The sequence below is a fragment of the Canis aureus genome, chromosome 7 (genome assembly GCF_053574225.1).
Source record: "Canis aureus isolate CA01 chromosome 7, VMU_Caureus_v.1.0, whole genome shotgun sequence".
Classification (NCBI taxonomy): Eukaryota; Metazoa; Chordata; class Mammalia; order Carnivora; family Canidae; genus Canis; species Canis aureus.
The window spans coordinates 137,146-157,743 of record NC_135617.1 but is presented as its reverse complement, the minus strand read 5'-3'; the positions used below and the strand labels follow the sequence as shown (position 1 = coordinate 157,743).

Here is a 20,598-nt window from a genome sequence, read left to right as displayed (position 1 = left end):
CAGCACCCTGGCCCTGTGGGCCAGATCGGCCTGCAGCCAAGAACGGTTTTTACATCTTTAAAGTGTTGTTTCTAACAGAAGAACGTTCAACAGAGATAGTACGAGGCAGCAGAGCCTAGAGCGATCCCGTCTTGGCCCTTTACGGAGACCGTGTTGAGTCCTGCTGCAACCCATCTGGGCACTGCAGAGCATGGAGCAAGCGGAGGGGCATCCTAAGGGCCAGTGTCGGGGCAGACCTCGTGGGCAGAGAGCTGCTCCCAGAGTTGCCGGACGGCGTGCGCACGCGGATGGCTGGCCTGCACCCTGCGGTGCTTGTGGTGTCCCAGCCGCACGCTCAGGCCGTCCCTCTGCCTTCGGACCACAGTACAAATGAGCTGGAAACCAGCAACAACAAAAACCAACTCTCCCAATTACTTGAAAGTTAAATAGTATATTTGTGACTCATGGGTGCAAATAGAAAGTCACAGTCGACGTTATGAGACAATTCAAATGACAGTGAAAATAGTAATATTGAAATTAACAGATGAAGCCAAAGGTCATTTTTAGAAGTAAATTTATAGCATTAAATGAATGTGTTTGAAAAGAAGAGACGTCGAGAGCCTGTGAGTGGATGTCTCTCAACCTGAAATGAGCAGATCAGACCCAAAGGGGGTTCGATAGCTGAGCAAGAATCCATAAAGGGGAGGAGAAAACACAAGTGGCCCCTATGAGGAATGAAAGGGGGCGTCCTTGTAGTCACGTGGGCACTAAAGGGGTCGTCAGTGGAGCCGCTACTCTTGGATTTGGTCCAGGTCCTGATCTCAGGGTGGTGGGATCGAGCCCCACGTCGCACCCTGCGCTCCGCGTGGAGTCCGCTTGGGATTCTATGCCCTCCCCACCCCCGTTCTCTCTCTTGCAAATCCATAAAAATCTTTAAAAAAAAAAAAAAGATATGAGAGGATATTAGGAACACACTATACCAATACATTTAGGATATTAGGTAAAATAAATATATTCCTTGAAAACTATAACATAACATGACTGAACTGAGAGGGTAGAGAATCTAAATGGTTCTGAATCTACTGAAGACGTCGCCTCTGAGGGAAGCCACAGACCCCGATAGCTCCCGGCGAGCACCCCCAGACCTGGGGAAGAGGCAGCGTCAGGGCTGTCGATCCAGCAGAGCCTGGTACCAAAGACTGAGGCCACGTGAAAGTTACAGGCCATCCTGTTGCATGAGAATAAATTCAGAACTTCCAGACGAAATATTAGCAGATCGAATGTGGCAATATGTAAACTTGGTACAAAGTCGATTCAGCCTCTGAAAACCAGTGTGATTACCCATAACAATAAGAAAAAGCGTATGTTTTTGTTAATGGATGCAGAGAAAGTACGTGGTTTAATTCACTACCTGCTCATGATGAAAACTCAGTAAACTCAGGCTGGAAGGCGCTTCCTTCACGTCGGAAAGATTAAGATCTCCAGCAGAGAGCGTAGGTAATGGCGAGGTCCTGAGAGCTTCGCCTCTAGAGGGAGTGAGTCGGGGTACCTCCGTCCAGCACCCCGGTGAGGCTGGGAGCTCTGGCCAGAAGGGCAGGCCGAGGAAGAAAGTAGAAGGTACAGGGTCTGGAAGAAATCAATGAACTTTATCATCTCTGACGGAGGGCATGACTGTGGACGGAAGGTCGTATCTACAGAGCAGGCCTTCGCACTGGTGACCAAACTCAGCGGGTGCTACACACGGTCAGTACGCACAACCCACACGTATTCGATAAAACGGTAGCAAATAAAAGTAACCCCTGATATTTTATGTTTACACTAACGTCAAAGAAAAGGCATGAAATAGCGAAAAATAAGTCGTACAAAATCTCCACATTGACAGGCAGAGATCTCTGAAAGGACCTAACTTGAGCAGACTCCCCGTGTAAAGGTGCCCGGAGTCCCCCAAGCCGTGCGCGGGATCCCAGCATTGCCCGCGCAGCCCACACGGCGGCCCCAGGGTCGGGCAGCGCTCGGGGCACGAGCAGCCTCACCCGGGGCGTCACCCGCAGGAGCCAGAGCCGGCGGCGTCCTGGGGAACTCCCCGGCCTGGAGAGTGTGGGGGCCTGGGTGGTGCTTGCCTTCCGGGGGAGGCCGGCGGGGGCCCTGGCACCTCATCCATGACTTACTGTAAGGCAGGTCCGGGAGGACGAACGCCAACACGAGCAAGAGCTGACGCCATCGGGGACGATCCGCGCCCTCAGAGACGCCCGGGTGCGGGGAGGAAAGCCGCCCCTTCCGTGTCAGGGCCCCTGTCCCACTGGCTGGTCTGACTGAGCCGTCCCTGGGCCCGGGAGCCAGGGCGCCGGCCCACGGTGGGGCAGGGGAGGGGGCTGCTCGCAGTGTGCAAGGACGAGGACGTTCTGGAGCGTGCCTGCCCGGTGCCGTGTGCCCAGGGCATCTGACAAACAGTGTTTGATTGCAGTTCAGTTAAACTCCGCTGCCACTCACAGCTCCTGGCTCCTGGCGGGGGCAGCGTGGCCCTCGACGGCCCCACGGCGTGTGCCCTGAACACGGGACGGCAGCCTGTCCCCGTTGCTGCCCCTGCTGGAGGCGCCCGCCGAGCACAGGGCCCAGCACATCCGCCGTGACCAGACCCCTCCGTGCTCGCTCTTTTTAGGACAGTTTAAAAAGTTGTAGTTTTACACTTTGGTTAAACCTTAGGTTAACTCTGGGGTAATCGCAGTTCATGGAAACTTTCTTCAGACGATGATCAGTTTCCCTTCGGTGACCTGTGAGGGGTAGGACGTCCATGACTTTGGTCACGGTTTAGGTTGGCTGTGACCTGTACTGGACGCGCAGTGACGTCCGGGTAGCCACGGTGTATCTGAGCAGCCCGGGTCAGCCAGACGCGGACGCACGGCAGCTGACCTCATTGACCCAGGCCTGTGGCCACTTGCTGGGTACGAGTCTGTGCGTGCGGTTGCCGGCGAGGACCCCGGGAGCGCGAGCGGCCGCTGGCACTCACCACGGCACAGCGAGAGTGTGCGTTTGACAACAAATATTCTACATCCGTACGACCTTAATTCATAGAAAGTCATCCGTTCAGCAACCCTCCGAGGGATCAGTGCTTGTAATTGAACGGCTGAGTGTGGTTTTGTAGAACGCAGTGTGACCCACCACTGTCTCCGATGGCACCTTGGATCCTCTTCCTCTGCTGCGCTGTTAGGTTTTCAGAGGTGCGCACACCCGCAGCACGCGCCTTGCGGCTTGCCCTGGCCATGCCGCGCTGACCTGCTGTGACTGTGGCTCGGGGCCCGTGTGTGTCCACAGGCCTGGCGGGTGTCCGGGTGTGCACGTGCTGCTCCCGTGACCCGCGGGGCTCCCAGGGGCTGCTGGGCACAGCGCCGAGGCGCAGGGTGTGCGTCCCCACGTGTGTGACTCCCCGTTCTCCGTCTGCGCCCCGCAGCTTGACTACATTGACTCCCGAGCGGTGCAGCTGGGCTCCCTGCTGGTGCGCGGCCTCACCACCCTGGTCCTGGTCAACAGCGCGTGCGGCTTCCCCTGGAGGACGAGTGACTTCATGCCCTGGAACGTATTCGACGGGAAGCTCTTTCATCAGAAGTACCTGCAGTCGGAGAAGGGGTACGCGGTGGAGGCTCTCGTGGAGCACAACGTGAGTGCACAGCGTTTTCCTGCTCGGGAACCAGGGGTTTGAGGTGCCCAGAGCCCGCGGCCACGCGTGGGGCTGGCTGTCGCAGCGCAGGGCGCACGTGTCCCCAGGCTTTGGAATTTAGCACAGTTAACGCTGACAGCTGGCGACGTGGCTGAGGTCACCACAGTTCCGAGGGAGGGCTGCAGTACCTGCAGGGAGGCAGAGGCACGGACGGGGAGGCCTAGCGTATCTCCTAGCGTCCCCCAAGTCCTGCCACCCGGCTCGAGTGCCCAGCTGCTGAGCGATGGCGAGGAGCACCGTCCAGTCCCCCCGGCCCTCTCCACCCTTCTCGAATTGAGGGGACTGCGGCCCCAGAGCTGCCTTGGCAGACGTCAGACCAACTCAGTAGGAGTCACGGCCGCTTTTACTTGACAATACTCCCTACAGGCTCCAGTCTGCAGGGGCCGTGGCTGCCGTCGTGACCCTGGGAGGTCTCCAGGGGCTTGTGCCCGGCTCTGGGAGCATGTGGGGACAGCTGCAGGTGTGCGAGAGACCCTGCGGCCCGAGGGCACCCACCAGGTGGGGACAGAGCACAGGAGCGTCACGTCGGATGCAAACCTTCAGAGGCGTGCTGCGATCCCTGCTCCTCGGCCCAGCACATCCCGGGGTGTCCCGGGGATTCAGGAGCAGCTGGTGCCGTGTGCAGGTGGCCGCAGGGTCACGAGGGAGGGTGGTGCTCAGGTGGCGCTCATGCCCAGGCATGGAATAGTAAAGGGTCAGCGGTGCACACCCCACGCGGTGGTCCCATGTCTCAGTCACAGCCACATGCAAGGTGACCGCGGGCTCACAGGTGCGGCTTGAAAGGGGTGAGGCCGATGGGGCCACGTGTCAGCCGTGAGCTCGCACCGAGGCAGGCCGTCCCTCGCCCACAGCTGCTTCTCCCAAGGGGTCACGCCCAGGAAGGGCTGTGGTGGCCTGGGCGTTGCCAGGGAACCGCGCCCTTTTGGGGCGAGCGCTGAACCCAGGGAAGGGCTGGGGCGGGGCGCGGAGGCCGTGCGCGGCCGGGGCTCCATGTCCCCACGGCCCGCGCTGCTCACGCGTCCGCTCTGCTTGCAGAGGTCCCGGCTCACCAGGTTCCACGCGCTCAAGTCGGTCGTGTGCAAGGCGTGCGCAAAGGAGAACAGGCGCATCGTGAGCCGGCAGCACTGGCGCTCGCACCAGCCAGGTGGGCACCACGGGGCGCAGGCGCGGGGGCGGGAGGTGCTCGGCCCGCAGGTGAGCGGCAGGTGGAGGCGCGGTCCCCGTCCCCGACCCCGACCCCGGGAGAGGCCGCGGAGGGCCGAGCGGGCCGGGCCCTGCACCGTGAACCACCGCGGCCACGGGGAGCTGCCCTGTCCCGGATGCACGCAGCCCCATGGAAGCCGGCGGAGGCCGCGGGGACCGGCCTCGGGCCACGGAGGCCACAGACGCCGCAGGCGCGGGCAGGAGGGGTGCTCCCGGTGTTTCCAGGCTTTCATCCTCGGGAAGGGGCCGCCGTGGGCCGGGGCTCCCATGGGCCAGGGCTGCCGTGGGATGGGGCTCCCAGGTGACCGTCTCCCGTGGGGCGGGGCTCCCGTGGGCCGTGTACCCTGGTGGCCCAGGCCTGCCCCACCGCCGTGTGCGGGGGCCTAGTTAGTTGAGCTCGGAAGTGTTTCTCTTCTCATTTCACGCACGTTGCTCCTTAAGGTAGAGCAGCTAGCGTGGGGGCTGCAGGCGGCTGCGGTCACCTCCAGGGAAGTGTCCCCAACGGGTCACCTGAGCCCCCGCAGCAGGGACGGGGAGCTATGCTGCCGGCTCCCTCGACTGTGCCGCCGGCCGGTGTGGGCAGCAGCGTGTCTCACCCACCGGCGGCAGAGAAGCTGGCTGGGTCCGTCCTCATGCTGATGAGTCCAGTTCTTTCACGTCCCCCTCCCTTAGGGCCTGTGCCTGTCACCCGCAGCCCCTCCTCCCTGGGAGAGAGAGAGCCCTCCTGGTTCCTGCCCCCGGCCACCCGCGGGGGCTCGTTCTGAGGGCTGCCGGGTCGCGAGGTCACCACCAGGTGCTGGAAGGAGAGTGTGGGGTCAGAGAGGGGCTTCCTTCCGTTTCCCGGGAGTCACAGACCCCCCTTGTCCTGCCCACTTGTCAGCCCGTTCCCTTTGTCCTGCCAGCTGTGCAGGGTCAGGACTGGGGACCTTGCAGCTCAGATGTGCAGCGTTCTGGTCGCGGCCTGTGGTAGGAGGTGTCGGAGCTCGGGAACGCTGGGTGGTCGGGTGTTTGGACAGTGCGGGGAGGCCGAGCCCCGGGACCCACCACCTGCCCGGAGCCCCCTGCACCCCCTTCCCCCTGAACCACTGGGACCCCTACCTGACCCCCTGAGCCCCCTTGCACCCCCTGAGATCCTCCTATGCACCCAGAGCCCCCGGCACCCCCCTGAGCCCCTGGAACTCCCCACCTGCCCAGAGCCCCTGGGACCCCCTGCCTGCCCAGAGCCCCCTGCACCCCCTGCCCCCCTAAGCCACTGGGACCCCCACCTGCCCCCTGAACCCCTGCACCCCCTGCCACCTGAGCCACTGGGACCCCCACCTGCCCCCCTGAACCCCCTGCACCCCCCGCCACCTGAGCCACTGGGACCCCCACCTGAACCCCCTGCACCCCCTGCCACCTGAGCCACTGGGACCCCCACCTGCCCCCCCTGAGCCCCCTGCAGCCCCTGGGACACCCCACCCACTGGAGCCCCTGGCACCCCCCTGAACCCCTGAGCCCCTGGGACCCCCTGCCCGCCCGGAGCCTGAGCACTGCTGGTGATGAACCGATGACCGACCAAGGGCCCTGCTTTGGGGTGGCCTAGAGCGCCCTAGTTCTGGCCCAGCGTCGGCCAGTCTCCTGGTCTGTCGCCTACACAGGGTCTCCTGGGGGATGGGGTCTCCTGGAGGACATGCTCAAATGCACACAGCCCCCGCCCCCATCCCAGCCGGGGCCCCTCAGTCCACATTTTTCAAGGGTTTCCCCTGTGCTTTAAGGACCAGAATTTTGAGAAGCGCAGACCTGGTGCCGCCTCGCTGCTCTGAGAGATCACGTGTCATCTGGGGTGAGGCCTATGGCCGCCTCCTAACGTGCAGACGTGTCCCCACAGGCCGCTGGGGGAGGCAGGGATCTGGCTCCCACAGGACGAGCTCTGGCTGCAGCCGGGCAGACCCAGGACAGCACTGGAGGGACTCGGGACCAGGTAAGAGGCCACGGGGTGCTCCTGGGGGGCTGGCGACGGGCTGCTGCTGGGGCGGCGGGTCACCTTGACACGTAAGCAAACACTGAACATCCTGATACTCCCACGTGGTTGCTTTGTGAAGGAGACCAGCGATCTCCAAGCCCGGTGCTGGTGTCCCTCTGCTCCTGCCGCCTGGTTTATGCGTCAGGACTCTGTTCTTTATCATCTCAGAGCAGGGCTCTTGTGACCGTTTCGGGCACACGCGTCTTTCCAGTGAAGACAGAGCATTGTGACGTCTTCTACATTCTGGTTTATAAACAAGACCCTCCTGGGTGATCGAGGAAGTAAAACGCGTCCTTGGCTTGCTGCCTGGGTAGCACAGGTGTCTGGTTTCCGTGTGTGAAGCGGAGTTTCATACGCAGCGACTTACATTTTAAATACACAGGAACACCTCACTGGTATTTAGGTTCAGAGTTCCTTAGGGTGTTCAACGCGTTGCTGTGGGGACTTCGTATTACCTGAGGCGTACGGTTTTATCCTTGCAACAGACTTCACTGAAGGTGGCTTCTAGCGAGTTCCAAAGTGGACCCTCCCATCCTAGTCTGCGTTGTCTCCCACCTGCTGTGCGGCGGGCCCTGCACCTCTGCCCTCATGAGGCCGCTCAGGGGAATCGGAGACTGTCTCCGGGGGTTGCCTCTTCTTCTGGCAGAAATTGGGGGCCCGCCGTTAGCTCAGGGTAGACCAAAGCTCACACTGAGCACCCCTGAAACGCTCATCCCTGGGGACAGAGAAGTCGAGTAAGGGTCACAGCTGCTGTGCTTTGCCCTGGTATGACGTGCAGAGCCCACCTCGCCCGTCCTGCCGCCTGCTAACACATGGGGCTCTGAGGTAGTCGGCCCAGTGAGGGCGGCAGCGCCCCACGCTCCCCCCATCTCCTCCGGGATGGCCATGCGGGACCCCACCCAGACCGCCGGGTGTGGCTGCCAGCGCAGCGTGAGTGCCATCGGGGATGCTGTCTCCGTGTCAGGCGTGTTTGAGGTTGCTTTTAATTTAGAAGGTAGTGCAGTCGATTGAACTGACCTGCAGACAGGGGCCCCCAGGAACATGAGGCTCTCGTCAGGTTGCCTAGACTCCGACCGTGACGCCCCTGCCGTGGGCTCGCGTCCACATGGGGGGCGTTCGGCCTGCTTGGTGCTGACCCTCGTGGACAGCAGCCCGCTGAGCCCTGGGGATACATCCGTGCAGCAGGTACAGCCCTGGCCTGGGGGCTCCGCGCCGTGGGGTCCTGCCTGTGGGGCCTGTGCACCTCTGCGTAGAGCTGTGTGGGAAGGGGCAGGAGCCTTCCTCCCGCACGGGGCCTGAGCATCCCCCCCGACCACCCTGCTCCCACACACCCTGCAGTCTTCACAGAGGGATCCAGAGGGTCCTCCTGAAACAGGGCGTGTAGGCTGAGGCCTGAGGAGGGAGGCTCACAGGAAGGGAGTTGGGCAGGCGGCGGAGGGCAGGCGCTCCAGGGCCGCGCAGCACTGCTCAGAGCCCTGGGGTTGGCTCCAGGTCCTTCCTGGACAGACGTCCCTTGGTCACCAGACTGCCCCCCCGGGCCCGAGCCTGCCCCCCTTAGCGCTAGGCTCCTCTCTGCAATAGTGACAAGGTTTGAATTCAGGCACAAGACTGCGTGGGGCGTAAGTGCCTGGCGGGTTTGGAGCGGACTGGGGGCGCGGCCCTGTCTGTCCGTCCTGTCCCAGGCAGGCTTATGGAGCTGGCCCAGCCCCTCCTAGCGTGGGAGAGCGGGGCGAGCGGAGGTGTGCTGGGCATGTTTGGGCGGCTTGGGCTGCCGGGCGTCCCCAGAGCCACCTGTCCCTGCTCCGTGTTCCCCCCACGTGGCCTCCGTCCTGGCTTGTTTCCAGGAAGTCAGGGAAGATGCAACAGCACCAAGTCAGGGCAATGGGGCTGTAGGCGAAGGCTGGGCACAGGTGCAAAGCGACTGTGTGTCTGCGGCGACGTGAGCACGTTCACCCCTGGCCCGTGGCAGTGACGTGTGCCATGCGACACGCAGCCCCCACGCGTGTACGCTTCCAGGCTGCCCTCTGATGAGCGGCGTCCCTGCAGACGCTCTTTGCGTGGTGCTCCCCGCCATGTCCTCAGCATCCAGCCCGGGCAGCAAGGCGTGAGGTTGCAGGAAGCCGGGTGAGTGGCCCTCCTGGGCCCCTGAAGTCGAGCCGCTCAGAGCAATAGTTGTTGGAGGGTGTCTTCACGATTGTCCTCTTCCCTGGACGGAAGGAGGGAGGGAGCCTGCTGCCCCAGGTTCCCCTCTTAGGGCCCGAGCGGATCCCACGGCCTCCGGGGTGCCGTTGTGAACGCCACGCAGATGGGGCTTCCCCCTCCCGGCATCCCCCACGCACGTGACCATCCTGAACTTCAGGGAACGTTTGGAAGGCTCAGGGATGTTTGTCCGACCGGGTGCTAGGCCCAGACGAGCACATTGTACCGCTTCTGTTCTGCTTCTGTAGAAACCAGGGAATCAGACGCAGCAGCCAGAGCCTGAGGCTGCTTCGCGGGGGCCGGGGTTTGCAGGGAATCCCTGCTCAGGGCTGGGACCACGGTGGTCACACGGAAGCCAGGGGATGGTGGTGCCGGGGGTGGGCGGGGGCTGAAACCATGCCCTGGGAGGCCTCAGGTCGAAGGTGAGACGGTCGAGTGAGGGCTGAGCCAGTAGCAGACTGGAGAACCTGGGGATGAGGATGCTTCAGGAGCACAGTCACTGGGGCCCCGGGGCGCCGCGGCGGGCACAGCGGAACACACCGGCCTGCTGAGCCACTGTGTCGCCCACCTGAGCTGACATAACGTCCCCTCCTGTGCTCAGAAAACTAAAAAAAGAAGAGTCCGGGCATGAGGCGTGAGAGATCAGGTCTCTGGCAGGACAGTAGTTGAGCGAGGACAGCGTGTCTTAGCTCACGTGGAGAAACGTCCACAGGAATTGCACTGGTGGTACCAGGGTGTTTGGATTCCAGATGGTTCTGGGTAGATGCGTGTTCACACACATATAACGTCCTTTATTGGACGGGGCACTGGTTAAGGTCAGGTGGTCACTTCCTCGGTTTCACCACTGAGAGAACGACGGCGTCTCCAGTCAGCCACAGACTGTTTGCTGGGGGGTGTCTGCCTTTGACCTGCCCTTTGGTACTTTTTAGAGACACGTAAGTCGTCTAGAGAGAACATTGTCAGGACTTCCTGGGCGCAGTTGACAGACAAGACTCTTTTCTTTCTTTCTTTCTTTCTTTTTCTTTCTTTCTTTCTTTCTTTCTTTCTTTCTTTCTTTCTTTCTTTCTTTCTTTCTTTTTTTTTTCTTAAGGTAAAAATTGTACTTAAGGTACAATTAAGTTGTAATATTTTTATTGTTTAAAAAAGTGCTAAGCAGCATATGAGCTTTCAGCGAGTTGTAACTGTCTTGCTGGTGGTGGGTCTCGCCTCGACGCCGAAGGCTGTGATGACTGTGACAATTTCTTAAAATAAGGCAACAATGACGTTTGCTGCATCCATTGACTCCTCTTTCAGGGCGATTTCTCTGCACCATGTGATGCTATTTGGTAGCATTTTACCCACAGTAAAACTTCTTTTAAAACGAAGTCCACCCTCTCGCACCCTGCTGCTTCTGCTGCTTTATCAGCTGAGTTCGTGTGATATTCTGGATCCTGTTGGGCAGACCAGACGCTGAAGTAAAACTACAACTGCCTCAGAATGAGTGTGCTGAACCCCTGTGAGGGGAGGGGAGGGGGGAGCAGGGGCCCCGCTGGCTGGGAGAGCCCGAGGCCCCCACTCTGTGAAGCTTTTGCTTCCTGGCCTGGGAGTTGGGAGGGGACCCCTGGAGCAGAGGTGAGACCTCCTGGCCTCCCGGCAGGGGCGGGGGAGGGCGGGGACTTCAAAGCAGCTGAAGTGAGAGCACTTTAACCTCTTCCTTGCTGTTGGTGAGAAGTGATGTGTTAAATTCCACAGGCAGTAGCAAATCGCATTTGCTTGTGATTTCTTCAGATTTCCACTGTTGGTGTAACCCTGATGAGGCCGGGCTGTTGTAAAAGTGTCTCTGATCATCTGTGATAACACGGTGGGGCTGCAAACCCCATGGTGGCCTTGCTGTGACCGGCTCCTCCCAGCACTGGCCAGAGCCCCTGCCCTCCTCCCGCCTCCCGCAGGGCATGGGAAGCGTTGTAGGAAAAGTGTTACCCTGGGAATGTGAAGCCACCACCGCCTTGTTTCCTGGCGGGCTGGCTCCCTTTGGCTCTTCCCGACACTCCTGATGGTGGAAGGTGACGTGTGGCCAGGGCCCCGGGCCGGGCGCTCTGCCCTGAGCTGTGGAAGAGCCACACGGGGTGGGGTGGGGGGCGCCCTCGGGAGCCGTCTGCACTGGCAGCAGACACTGGGCACCCGGCGAGGTTGCACTGCGTCAGAGCAGCAGTTTGGACGCTGCTTCCTCGTACCGGAAGAGCCACCTCGTAATTAATTGCTTCCTACTCTAATGGAAATAATTGTGCAACAGGCTTCTGTGACAGTGGCCACAGCGGAAAAGAAAATACAGTGCTGCCCCCCAAATACAACTCAGCGTGTCGTTTTACACGACTGAGAAAGTGCGGTGTTTTCTGTTCAAGTGTTACAGAAACATGATTGACTTAGTTTTGGTTTTCATATGTGTTTGGTGCAGGAAGTAGACAGTATGAGCCTGACCACTGGAGAAGATACTCCTCCTCCTCTGGGTAAGTGCACACCTCTGTCCTCAGAATAAATCGGCTTTATCGAACGTGGAAGTAGAGCATCTGCCTTTATAACATAAATCTTTCATATCAGTTGCTAAACTTTAAAAGAATTCAGATGTTGACTCCTGGCATGGGGCCTGGCTCACTTGGTGTGCAGGCGAGTTTGCCTCCTTCAGAGCAAGCGTGGAGAGCAGGAGGTGCGCAGTCCAGCCTGACCGCCCCGTACGCCCCTCTTAGGAGCAAGGCACCCAGAGCAGCATTGCAGCCTCGTCCCTGTGAGGTCCAGACCTCGCCTCGTGAAAAAGAAGAACATCCTTTCTGGTGACTTCTCCCTCATACCATATAGAATGCTCTGTTGACTTATTTTCAGAGGTTGTCCTTGATTCTGTGCCCCGAACGCTTGTAAGCATCTTCCCCCTAATCTCTTCATCTGTGTTTATGAGGGACAGTTGATTTTTCTTCAGTGAGTTGGAATCTTACTACATCCTGCTTTTGAAAAAACTTAACACTGGATTGCAAAGATTGTAAGGATTGCAGACGTGGTGCCCCGTGGCTGTATGATAGTCCAAGAATTGTTTCTAGTTACAAACACAGAAAAAGAGGTAACAGCCTTCTTGTGGCCTTCCTGGCGGGAGAGCCAGCTCTGTGTGGGGGGCCTGGCCCTGCCTGGGAGTCCTCGAGGCGTGCGTGTGGCCCACGGGCTGTTCCTGCCCGACCTTCCTTTCCGTTTTACTTTTGCCGAGCTCCCGCTCCGAGCTCCTGACAGCAGAGCGTGAGAGGCAGGCCTGGGTCCCAGCCCACAGACAGCCTCAGGCCGGCCTGCAGGGGCGTGCGGGGCAGAGGCCGTAGCTCAGTGGCAGGAAGCTCAGTTTATGATGCCACTAACGGTGAGCACTGAACGGCTCTTGTCTTTAAAAAATGTTCCGGATACATCCAAGCTCTTGGAAGAATTCTTAGACAATTGAAATTTCAAGAATTGTAATTGTACTGAGCTCAACTTCTGGGGTATTGACTATGGAAAGAAATCTATATTTAGAGGGTAGAAGGCAGACCCTGCGTTAGCGGCCTGTTCGCACCACACGCCCTGGCTCTGGAGGCTCCGCACACGCGCAGAGAGGGCTCACACGTGTGCCTGGAAGACACGCCCATTGTTGCTGTCTGTAAAAACCAAACGAGCCCTGAGCGTATTCGCAGTCCAGTCCGTATACTGCGTTTGATGAATTACCCTGACAGCTCGAGTGTGCGGAGCTCCTGGCTTTGTCTGACCTTAGAATCCCATCTAGTATTTGCCAAAACAGGGATACGGTCTCCAGCTGCTCTACTTGCAGGTCTTAATTTGAAACATCCTCACCACTTCCTACAAGTCCTTCTGAAGGACATTTGCATATCTCGTTCCTTCCCCCTGTGAGTCTTGTAGGACCTCAACCTGATTTCCCATCGTTAGAAATAGATTTGTCTCCTTCCACTTACGGAGTTTCCTGTCTGAATATTAACATTCTCTTCCTTTCGTTTCTGGTCATTTGAGACCACGGTTGCTTCTAGAAATTTCATTTCTTTACTGCTTATTTTTATAACTTTGAAATAAATTTCTCATCCCTTAGACTAAAAGAGCAGACCCCCATGAAAATTGTTTTCCCCCTTTATAATATCTGAACTCTAACTTGTCAGTAAAGTGTTTGTGGTCATTAGCAAGCTTCAGCACATCATTGGGTTTGTACGGTCTCTCTCATGTTTGGAAAGCCAGTGCAGGAAGTTCCTGTGATCTTGTTGTCATGTAAGTTAGTTACCCTGCAGCCTAGTCTGCTGATAAAATGTCCATGAATTAATTTAAAAATGAAAATAAAACTATATTTATCACTCATAATTAAATATAATTTCACATTTCTTTATTTGGAGGACACTTCACGATCTAATATAGTGGGATCTTTGGGAAGAAAAAGGATGTTGAATTTTGTCAAATGCCATTTCTGCATCGATTGATATGGTCATGTGATTTTTTTTTTTTATCCTTCATTCTGTTAACATGTGTATCATGTTGATTGACTTGCATATGCTGAACCATCCTTGCTTCCGAGGCATAATACCACTGATTGTGCTGTATGATCCTTTTAATGTTCTGTTGAATTTGGTTTGGTAGTATTTTGTAGTTTTTGCATCATTGTTCATCAGGGTGTTTGGCCTGTAGTTTTCTTATAGTGTCCTTGACTGGTTTTGATGTCAGCGTATGCTGGCCTCATAAAATGAGTTTGGAAGTGTTCCTTCTAGTTCGTTTTTTTTGGAAGAGTTTGAGGATTGGCATTAATTCTTTTTTAAATGTTTGGTAGAATTCTCTAGTGAAACCATCTGGTCCTGGATTTTCATTTGTTGGAAGGTTTTTCATTACTGATTCAATCTCCTTTCTCATTGATCTGTTCAGATTATCTGTCTCATATTTATTCAGTCTTGGTAGGTTGTACTTCTCTGGGAATTTGTCCATTTCTCTTAGGTTGTCCAGTTGTTGGCATGTAAGTGTCTATAGTAGTCACTTCTTTAGTATCAGTTTTAATTTCTTCTGCTTTGTTTTATTTGAGCCATCTGTCTTTTTCTCTTGGGCAGTCTCTAAAGGTTTGTCAATTTTGTGTATGTTTTCAAAAACCAGTTTAGTTTCATTTATCTTTTTTTATTGTCATTCTTGTCTCATTTTTTATTTTTCTTTTAAGCTTTGTTATTTCCTTCTTTCTGCTATCTTTGGGCTTAGTATGTTCTTTTTCTAGTTCTTTGAGGTGTAAAGTTAGGTTGTTTATTTGAGATGTTTCTTTTTTCTAACAGGCATTTACTGTTATAAACATCTCTCTTAGAACTGCTTTGGTTGCAACATATTATTTTTGCATCCATTAGTTTTTGTAGGTTGTATTCTGTTTTTGTCTGTATCAAGATACCTTCTGATATCTTCCTTGGCCTCTTGGTTGTTCACAAATGTGTTGTTCAATTTCTGTAGATTTGTGAATTTTCCACTTGTCTCCCTCTTATTGGTTTCTAGTTTCACACCATTGTGATCAGAAACTATACCTGACATGATTCCAATCTTGTTAAATTGGAGGGGGGATGGTCAGAGGGAAAAAGAGAGTGAATCTTAAGCAGGTTCCACACCCAATGCAGAGCCCAATGTGGGGCTCCATGTCAACCCTGAGATCATGACCTGGGTCAAAATCAAGAGTTGGACACTTAACCAACTGAACCACCCAGGGTTCACTCTAACTCTCAATCTTGTTAAATTTTTAAGACTTGTTTTTATAGCCTAATATATTATCTATCCTGAGGAATATTCTTGTATGCTTGAGAAGAGTGTATATTTTTCTCTTATTACAGATGTGTGTCAGGTCCATCTGGTCTAAAGTGCAATTCAAGTTCAGTCTGTCTTTATTAATTTGCTGTTTGGATGATACACCCATTGTTGAAAGTAGGGTATTAGATTCCTCTGCTATTGTCATACTGCTGTCTACTTCTCCCTTCAGTTGTATTGTTTTCTTTATAGGTTTACAAACTTTTTCATCCTTTCATGTAAAAGCTCTCAACAAAGTAAGTGTAAAGAGAGTGTATCTCAACAAAGGCTGCATATGACCAACCCATAACTAGCCTCATATACAGTGGTGAAATGTTGAAAGCTCTTTCTCTAGGATCAGGGACAAGAGCAAGATGTCCATTCTCAGGACACCTGGATGGGTCAGTGGTTGAGTGTCTGCCTTTGGCCCAGGGCGTGACCCCGGGGTCCTGGGAACAAGTCCCACATGGGGCTCCCCGCAGGGAGCCTGCTTCTCCCTCTGCCTGTGTCTCTGCACCTCTCTCTCTGTGTCTCTCATGAATAAATAAACAAATCTTAAAAGCAATGCCAAAAAAAAAGATGTCCACTCTCACTGCTTCTGTGCAGCCTAGTACTGGAAATTCTATCCAGAACAATTAGGCAAGAAAAAGAAATAAAAGACATCCAAATTGAAAAGGAGGCAGTTAGATCTGTTTGATGATGTCATCTATATAGGAAATCCTAGACTCCATCAAAGAATTGTTGAGACTATTAAATTAATTCAGTAAAGTTGTAAGATACAAGATTGATATGAAAAAATCTGTTGCATTTCTATACACTAACAACAGACTATCCAAAAGAGAAATTAAGAAAAGAATTATAGTAGCCTTAAAACAAAATTTTTAGAAATAAATTTAACCAAAGAGGTGAAAGAGCCATCTAATGAAAACTACGAAACTGATGAAAGAAACTGAAGATACAAATGAATGGAAAGATATTTTGTGTTCATAGATTGGAAGAATTAATATTGTTAAAATGTCCATATTACCCAAAGCAGTCCACAGACTCAGTACAATCCCTATTAAAATTTTAATGGCATTTTTCACAGAAATGAAACAATCCTAAAATTTGTATAGAACCACAGAATATCCCACCAAAAAGCCAAAACAATCTTAAGAAAGAACAACAAAGCTAAAGGCGTCACATTTCTTGATTTCAAACTGTATTATAAAGCTCAAGTAATCACAATAATGTGACATTTGCCTCAAAATAGACTCATAGATCAGTGGAACAGAATAGAGAGCCCAGAAATAAAATCTCATATGTATGGTCAACTAATCTTCGACAGGAATTCCAAGAATACACAATGGAGAAAGGAACAGTCTCTTCAATAAATGATGTTGGGAAACTGAACATCCACATGCATAAGAATGAAATTGGACCCTTACCTTACACGAAAATGGATTAAAAACATAAACATAATACCTAAGATTGTAAAACTCCTGGAAGAAAATATAGGGAATAACCTCCTTGACATCGGTCTTGTAAATAATTTTTTGGATGACATCAAAAGCATAGGCAAGAAAAACAAATATATAAGTGGGACTACATCAAACTTAAAAAGCTTCTGCATAGGAAGAGAAACACTGAACAAAATGAAAAGGCAATCTATAGAACGGGAGAAAATATTTGTAAACCATATATCTGATAATAGGTTAATATCTAAAATATATAAGGAGCTATTATAACTCAACTATTATAACTATTACTCAATAGTAAAAAAAAAAAAAAAAAATCTTAACCCAATTGAAAAAGAGGCAAAGGAACTGAATACACATTTCTCCAAAGAAGGCATACAGATAGCCAACAGGTACATGAAAAGATGCTCAACATTACTCATCATCAGGGAAATGCAAATCAAAACCACAGTGAGATATTACTTCATACCTGTTAGAATGGCCATCATCAAAGAGACAAGAGACAAGGAGCATTGGTAAAGATGTGGAGAACAAGGAACCCTCGTGTACCATGGATGGAAAGTAAATGGTTAGAGCCACTGTCGAAAACAGTATGGCGGTTCCTCAAAAATTAAAAATGAAATATAGTATGGTCCAGCAGGCCTACTTCTGATATATGTATCCAAAGGAAAGGAAATCAGTATCTCAAAGAAATGCTGCTGTTCACTGCAGCATTATTCACAGTAGCCAATATAGAAACAACCTAAGTGTCATGAACAGATGAACAGATAAATTGTGGTACATATACACAGATTGTAGCCATAAAAAAGAAGGAAATCCTGCCATTTGTGACTATGTGGATGGTCTTAGAGGACGCTATGCTAAGTGAAACAAGCCAGACACAGACAAATATTGAATGATACCACTTGTATGTGAAATCTAAAGCAGTTGAACTTAAAGAAATATATAAATATATTCAGGTTTTTGTTTGTCAATCATACCTCAATAAAGCTGGTCAAAGAACAACAATAACAACAACAAAAGCGAGCCTAGAATTGAGATGTGTATGAAACAGATATGTAAGCATCAGACTGAGTAACAGTGGTTATCTTTGAGGTGGGGAAGAAATTTAAAAAGACTGGTCATTTCCTGCATTTCTGTTTTGTTAGAAAATATGTTTTTATAATCAAGGGAAAAAAGTAATTTGAGAGGGGTCCAGTGTGGTAATTGGATACCCAAGAGCTAATTCTTTTGACCAGAAGTCCTGATGGGCTCCATAGACAACGTATAGGATTGGAACTGCCTGCTTGTGCAGACTGAGAGCTGTGGAGTTGCTGGGTGTTGTCACATCGCCTTCTAACCTGGAGTCGCCATCTCCTCTACTCCTCTCACTGGTTAGCTCTCACTACGCACAAGAGAGCCGGCCAATCCACTTCCTCGGTGTATGCAGGTTTTTGGTCCTTTTAATTTTTGCCGTCTGTGGTCAGAAAAAACACAATACAAATTTAGTATGCATTTCTGAGTATCCGTGAAGCTTATTTTTTTTCATATACTTCTTGGTCATTTGTAATTCTCTTTGTTAATAACTACTTATTTATATCCTTGGCCAAATTTTTCTTTGATGATTTTTTATATTGATTTGGCCTTTTTTCATTTTGTGGGTATTAAATCTTTGATGTTCATGTACATGGCAGGTATTTTTACCATTTCCTTCTTCCTGGCTTCCTCATTTTGGAAATCATTATTCACATAGAACTAGGCATCGGGACCCCTGGGTGACTCAGCGGTTGAGCATCTGCCTTCAGCTCAGGGTGTGATCCTGGAGTCCTGGGATCAAGTCCCACGTCGGGCTCCCTGCATGGAGCCTGCTTCTCCCTCTGCCTGTGTCTCTGCCTCTCTCTCTCTCTCTCTCTCTCTCTCATAAATAAAATATTAAAAAAAAAAGAAAGAAAGAAACCTAGGCATCATCCTTGATTTCTCCATTTCCCCAAGTCCTGACAAAAGTCTGTTGGGAACAACGATGTATGGAGCCACAAAAAAAAAACACACAAAAATATCTGGAATTCACACTCTTCCTAATATGGCCACTGCTGCCATCATAGTCTCCCTCTCACTGTGACTTCTGAAGCTGCATATGTATGGACAGTGAAGCCCCCTCTGCCTTCAACAGCTCTTGTCTGGCTGTTTACCTTGCTCTGGCAGACCTGGCAGTCCCTTAACGTAGCTGTTACTCCTATACGTTCGCGTTCCTCATTCGTGCTTCCAGTTTGTTCTAGTAGTAAGCAGCACGACCTGGTGAACCATCACAAGCCTTGGTGGAATGAAACATCCATCTTGTATGCTCACAGCTTGGCTCTGCTCCACTGTGCCTGGGCCCCAGCTGGGAAACACAAAGTCCTACAAAGTTCTATTCATTCACATCTTTGGCTTATGCTATACCTCTTAGCCTGGGGCCTCAGTTTCTCTCCACATGAGCCTCTCCATTGGTCCCCAGGGACTAGTTTGGGCTTCTTTCCAGTGTGGTAATTGGATACCCAAGAGCTAAAGACCCAGGCAGAAGCCATGTCACCATTTGTAACCGAGCTTCATGAGTCATTCATGAGCTCTGCTGCTCTATTCTGTTCATTAAGGCAGCCAAAAAGGCCTGTCCAAATTCAGGTGAACATGAAGGAGGGGGCCTCCACAAGAGCATAGGAGACCAAATGTATTGCTCTGGCCATTTTGGGAAAATACTAAAACCACAAACTTTAAATCTCCTGTCATCTGACGCTACCACCACCTACCCTGCCATTGTCCTTCAGATTCTTCAAGATTTTGGCTCCTGGCTCCCTAGCATTCTTCCCACCATGAATCTTGTAATTTTGGTGATTTTAATCGGTTGTAGATAGTCCTTCCCTGATACCAAATCCTTGACCTGCTGTCCCAGCAATGTGGTCTTCCACCTTGACCTTATCATTCCCAGTGGCTCAACTGCTCCACAACTTCAGTTTCAAACACTCCAACCACACAGCTCAGTACAGGTCCAGGTGATCCTTTGATCTGATCAGGAACTCCCAGTCCATTGGTCCAACGTCGTTCATTGAACCCCATACCCCTTCTTGTCCTCCCTTAACTATCTTCCATGGTCACTATCAAAGTGACTTCATTTATATACTCTTGACTACTCTGCCTTTCTCATTTTATTATGTTTATGAGGTAAAACCACAAGCCCAAGTTAAACTCAATCCTATGCATTTGGGATATGGCTAGAGAAAGACCCACAGTCAAGCTTACTAGTTTCAACTTAAATTCATGCTCCCTGACCTCGGTGAGTGCTTGGTCATCTTCCATTCTTTCCTGCTGTCCAGGTGCTGCATACCCCCACCATCACTAGCCTTCCAGCACTTCCTCTTCATCATACTCACAGCTGACAGCTTTGCTTTCTGTACATTCCTGTAGCCACATTTGTTCTCCCCCCCCAAGCATCTATGCACCATCTAGATTCATAACCAAATACCAGGAGAAGTGGACAAATCCATAATAACAAAGGTAGTATCTATTTTCTCACCTACTCATATGGACAGACAGGCCATGCTCTCAGCCTGAGACAAGGCGCAGCTGTACTCAGCCCCCCATCACTGCTTCAAGATACAGGCCCCCCTTACTGTTGAGCATCAGCTACATTATCCCACCTCACAGAACCCTCTCCAGAAATCACATTATTCCTTTGTTTTCCTTTTTAGAAAAATAATTTTGAGTCCAGAAACCTATAGTCAGCCAAATTAGCATTCTAGCATAAGAGGAAAAATTAACACATTTTCACGAATCCGAAAAGTCTGACTCACAGATCCTTTACAAAAGAAAATAGGTATACTCTAGCAAAAGGAGCACTTCATCAAACATGAATTCGTGGGCTATAAGAAACAGTATTGAACAAAGAAATTAATAAAATGTGGTTATTGCTAAACAGTTATTAACTGTAAGAAAGCAAATATGCAAACACAATTGACTAAAATCCCAGATCATCACAAGGAAAGTGAGGACTGGTTCTGGGGAACAAGTTAAAAAGAAAAGAAAAGGCAAACTTTGCTTAAAATAAGATAAAAAGAAAAAGTAAACTTAAAAGTTTTGTATCTTGTTATAAAGAGGGGATAGAATTAAAATAAATCTTGATGTTTTTAGAGTAATAAGTTTATATGTGTGTAAAATATAGGGATATATGCTGGATGAAGGTAGATTTGATGATGGATGGGTGGGTGGATGGTTGGATGAATAAATGATAGATATGTAAACGTCTG

The 20,598-nt window shown here is 51.8% G+C and overlaps 1 protein-coding gene across 11 annotated transcripts in view; it reads left to right on the top strand.

Moving 5' to 3' along the window:
* The window catches only part of FAM120B (family with sequence similarity 120 member B), a 90,260-nt gene that overhangs the window by 58,128 nt on the left and 11,534 nt on the right, over nt 1-20,598 (top strand). For 8 of the 11 annotated variants that reach the window (XM_077902680.1, XM_077902678.1, XM_077902675.1 and 5 more), the window contains 3 exons: nt 3,428-3,634; nt 4,730-4,838; nt 6,765-6,857. In XM_077902680.1, coding sequence (XP_077758806.1) covers nt 3,428-3,634; nt 4,730-4,838; nt 6,765-6,857 — 409 coding nt within the window. Of the gene's footprint in view, nt 1-3,427; nt 3,635-4,729; nt 4,839-6,764; nt 6,858-11,532; nt 11,585-11,675; nt 15,451-20,598 lie in introns of those variants that run through there. The other 3 variants (XR_013382739.1, XM_077902682.1, XM_077902683.1) reach the window with 2 other exon arrangements.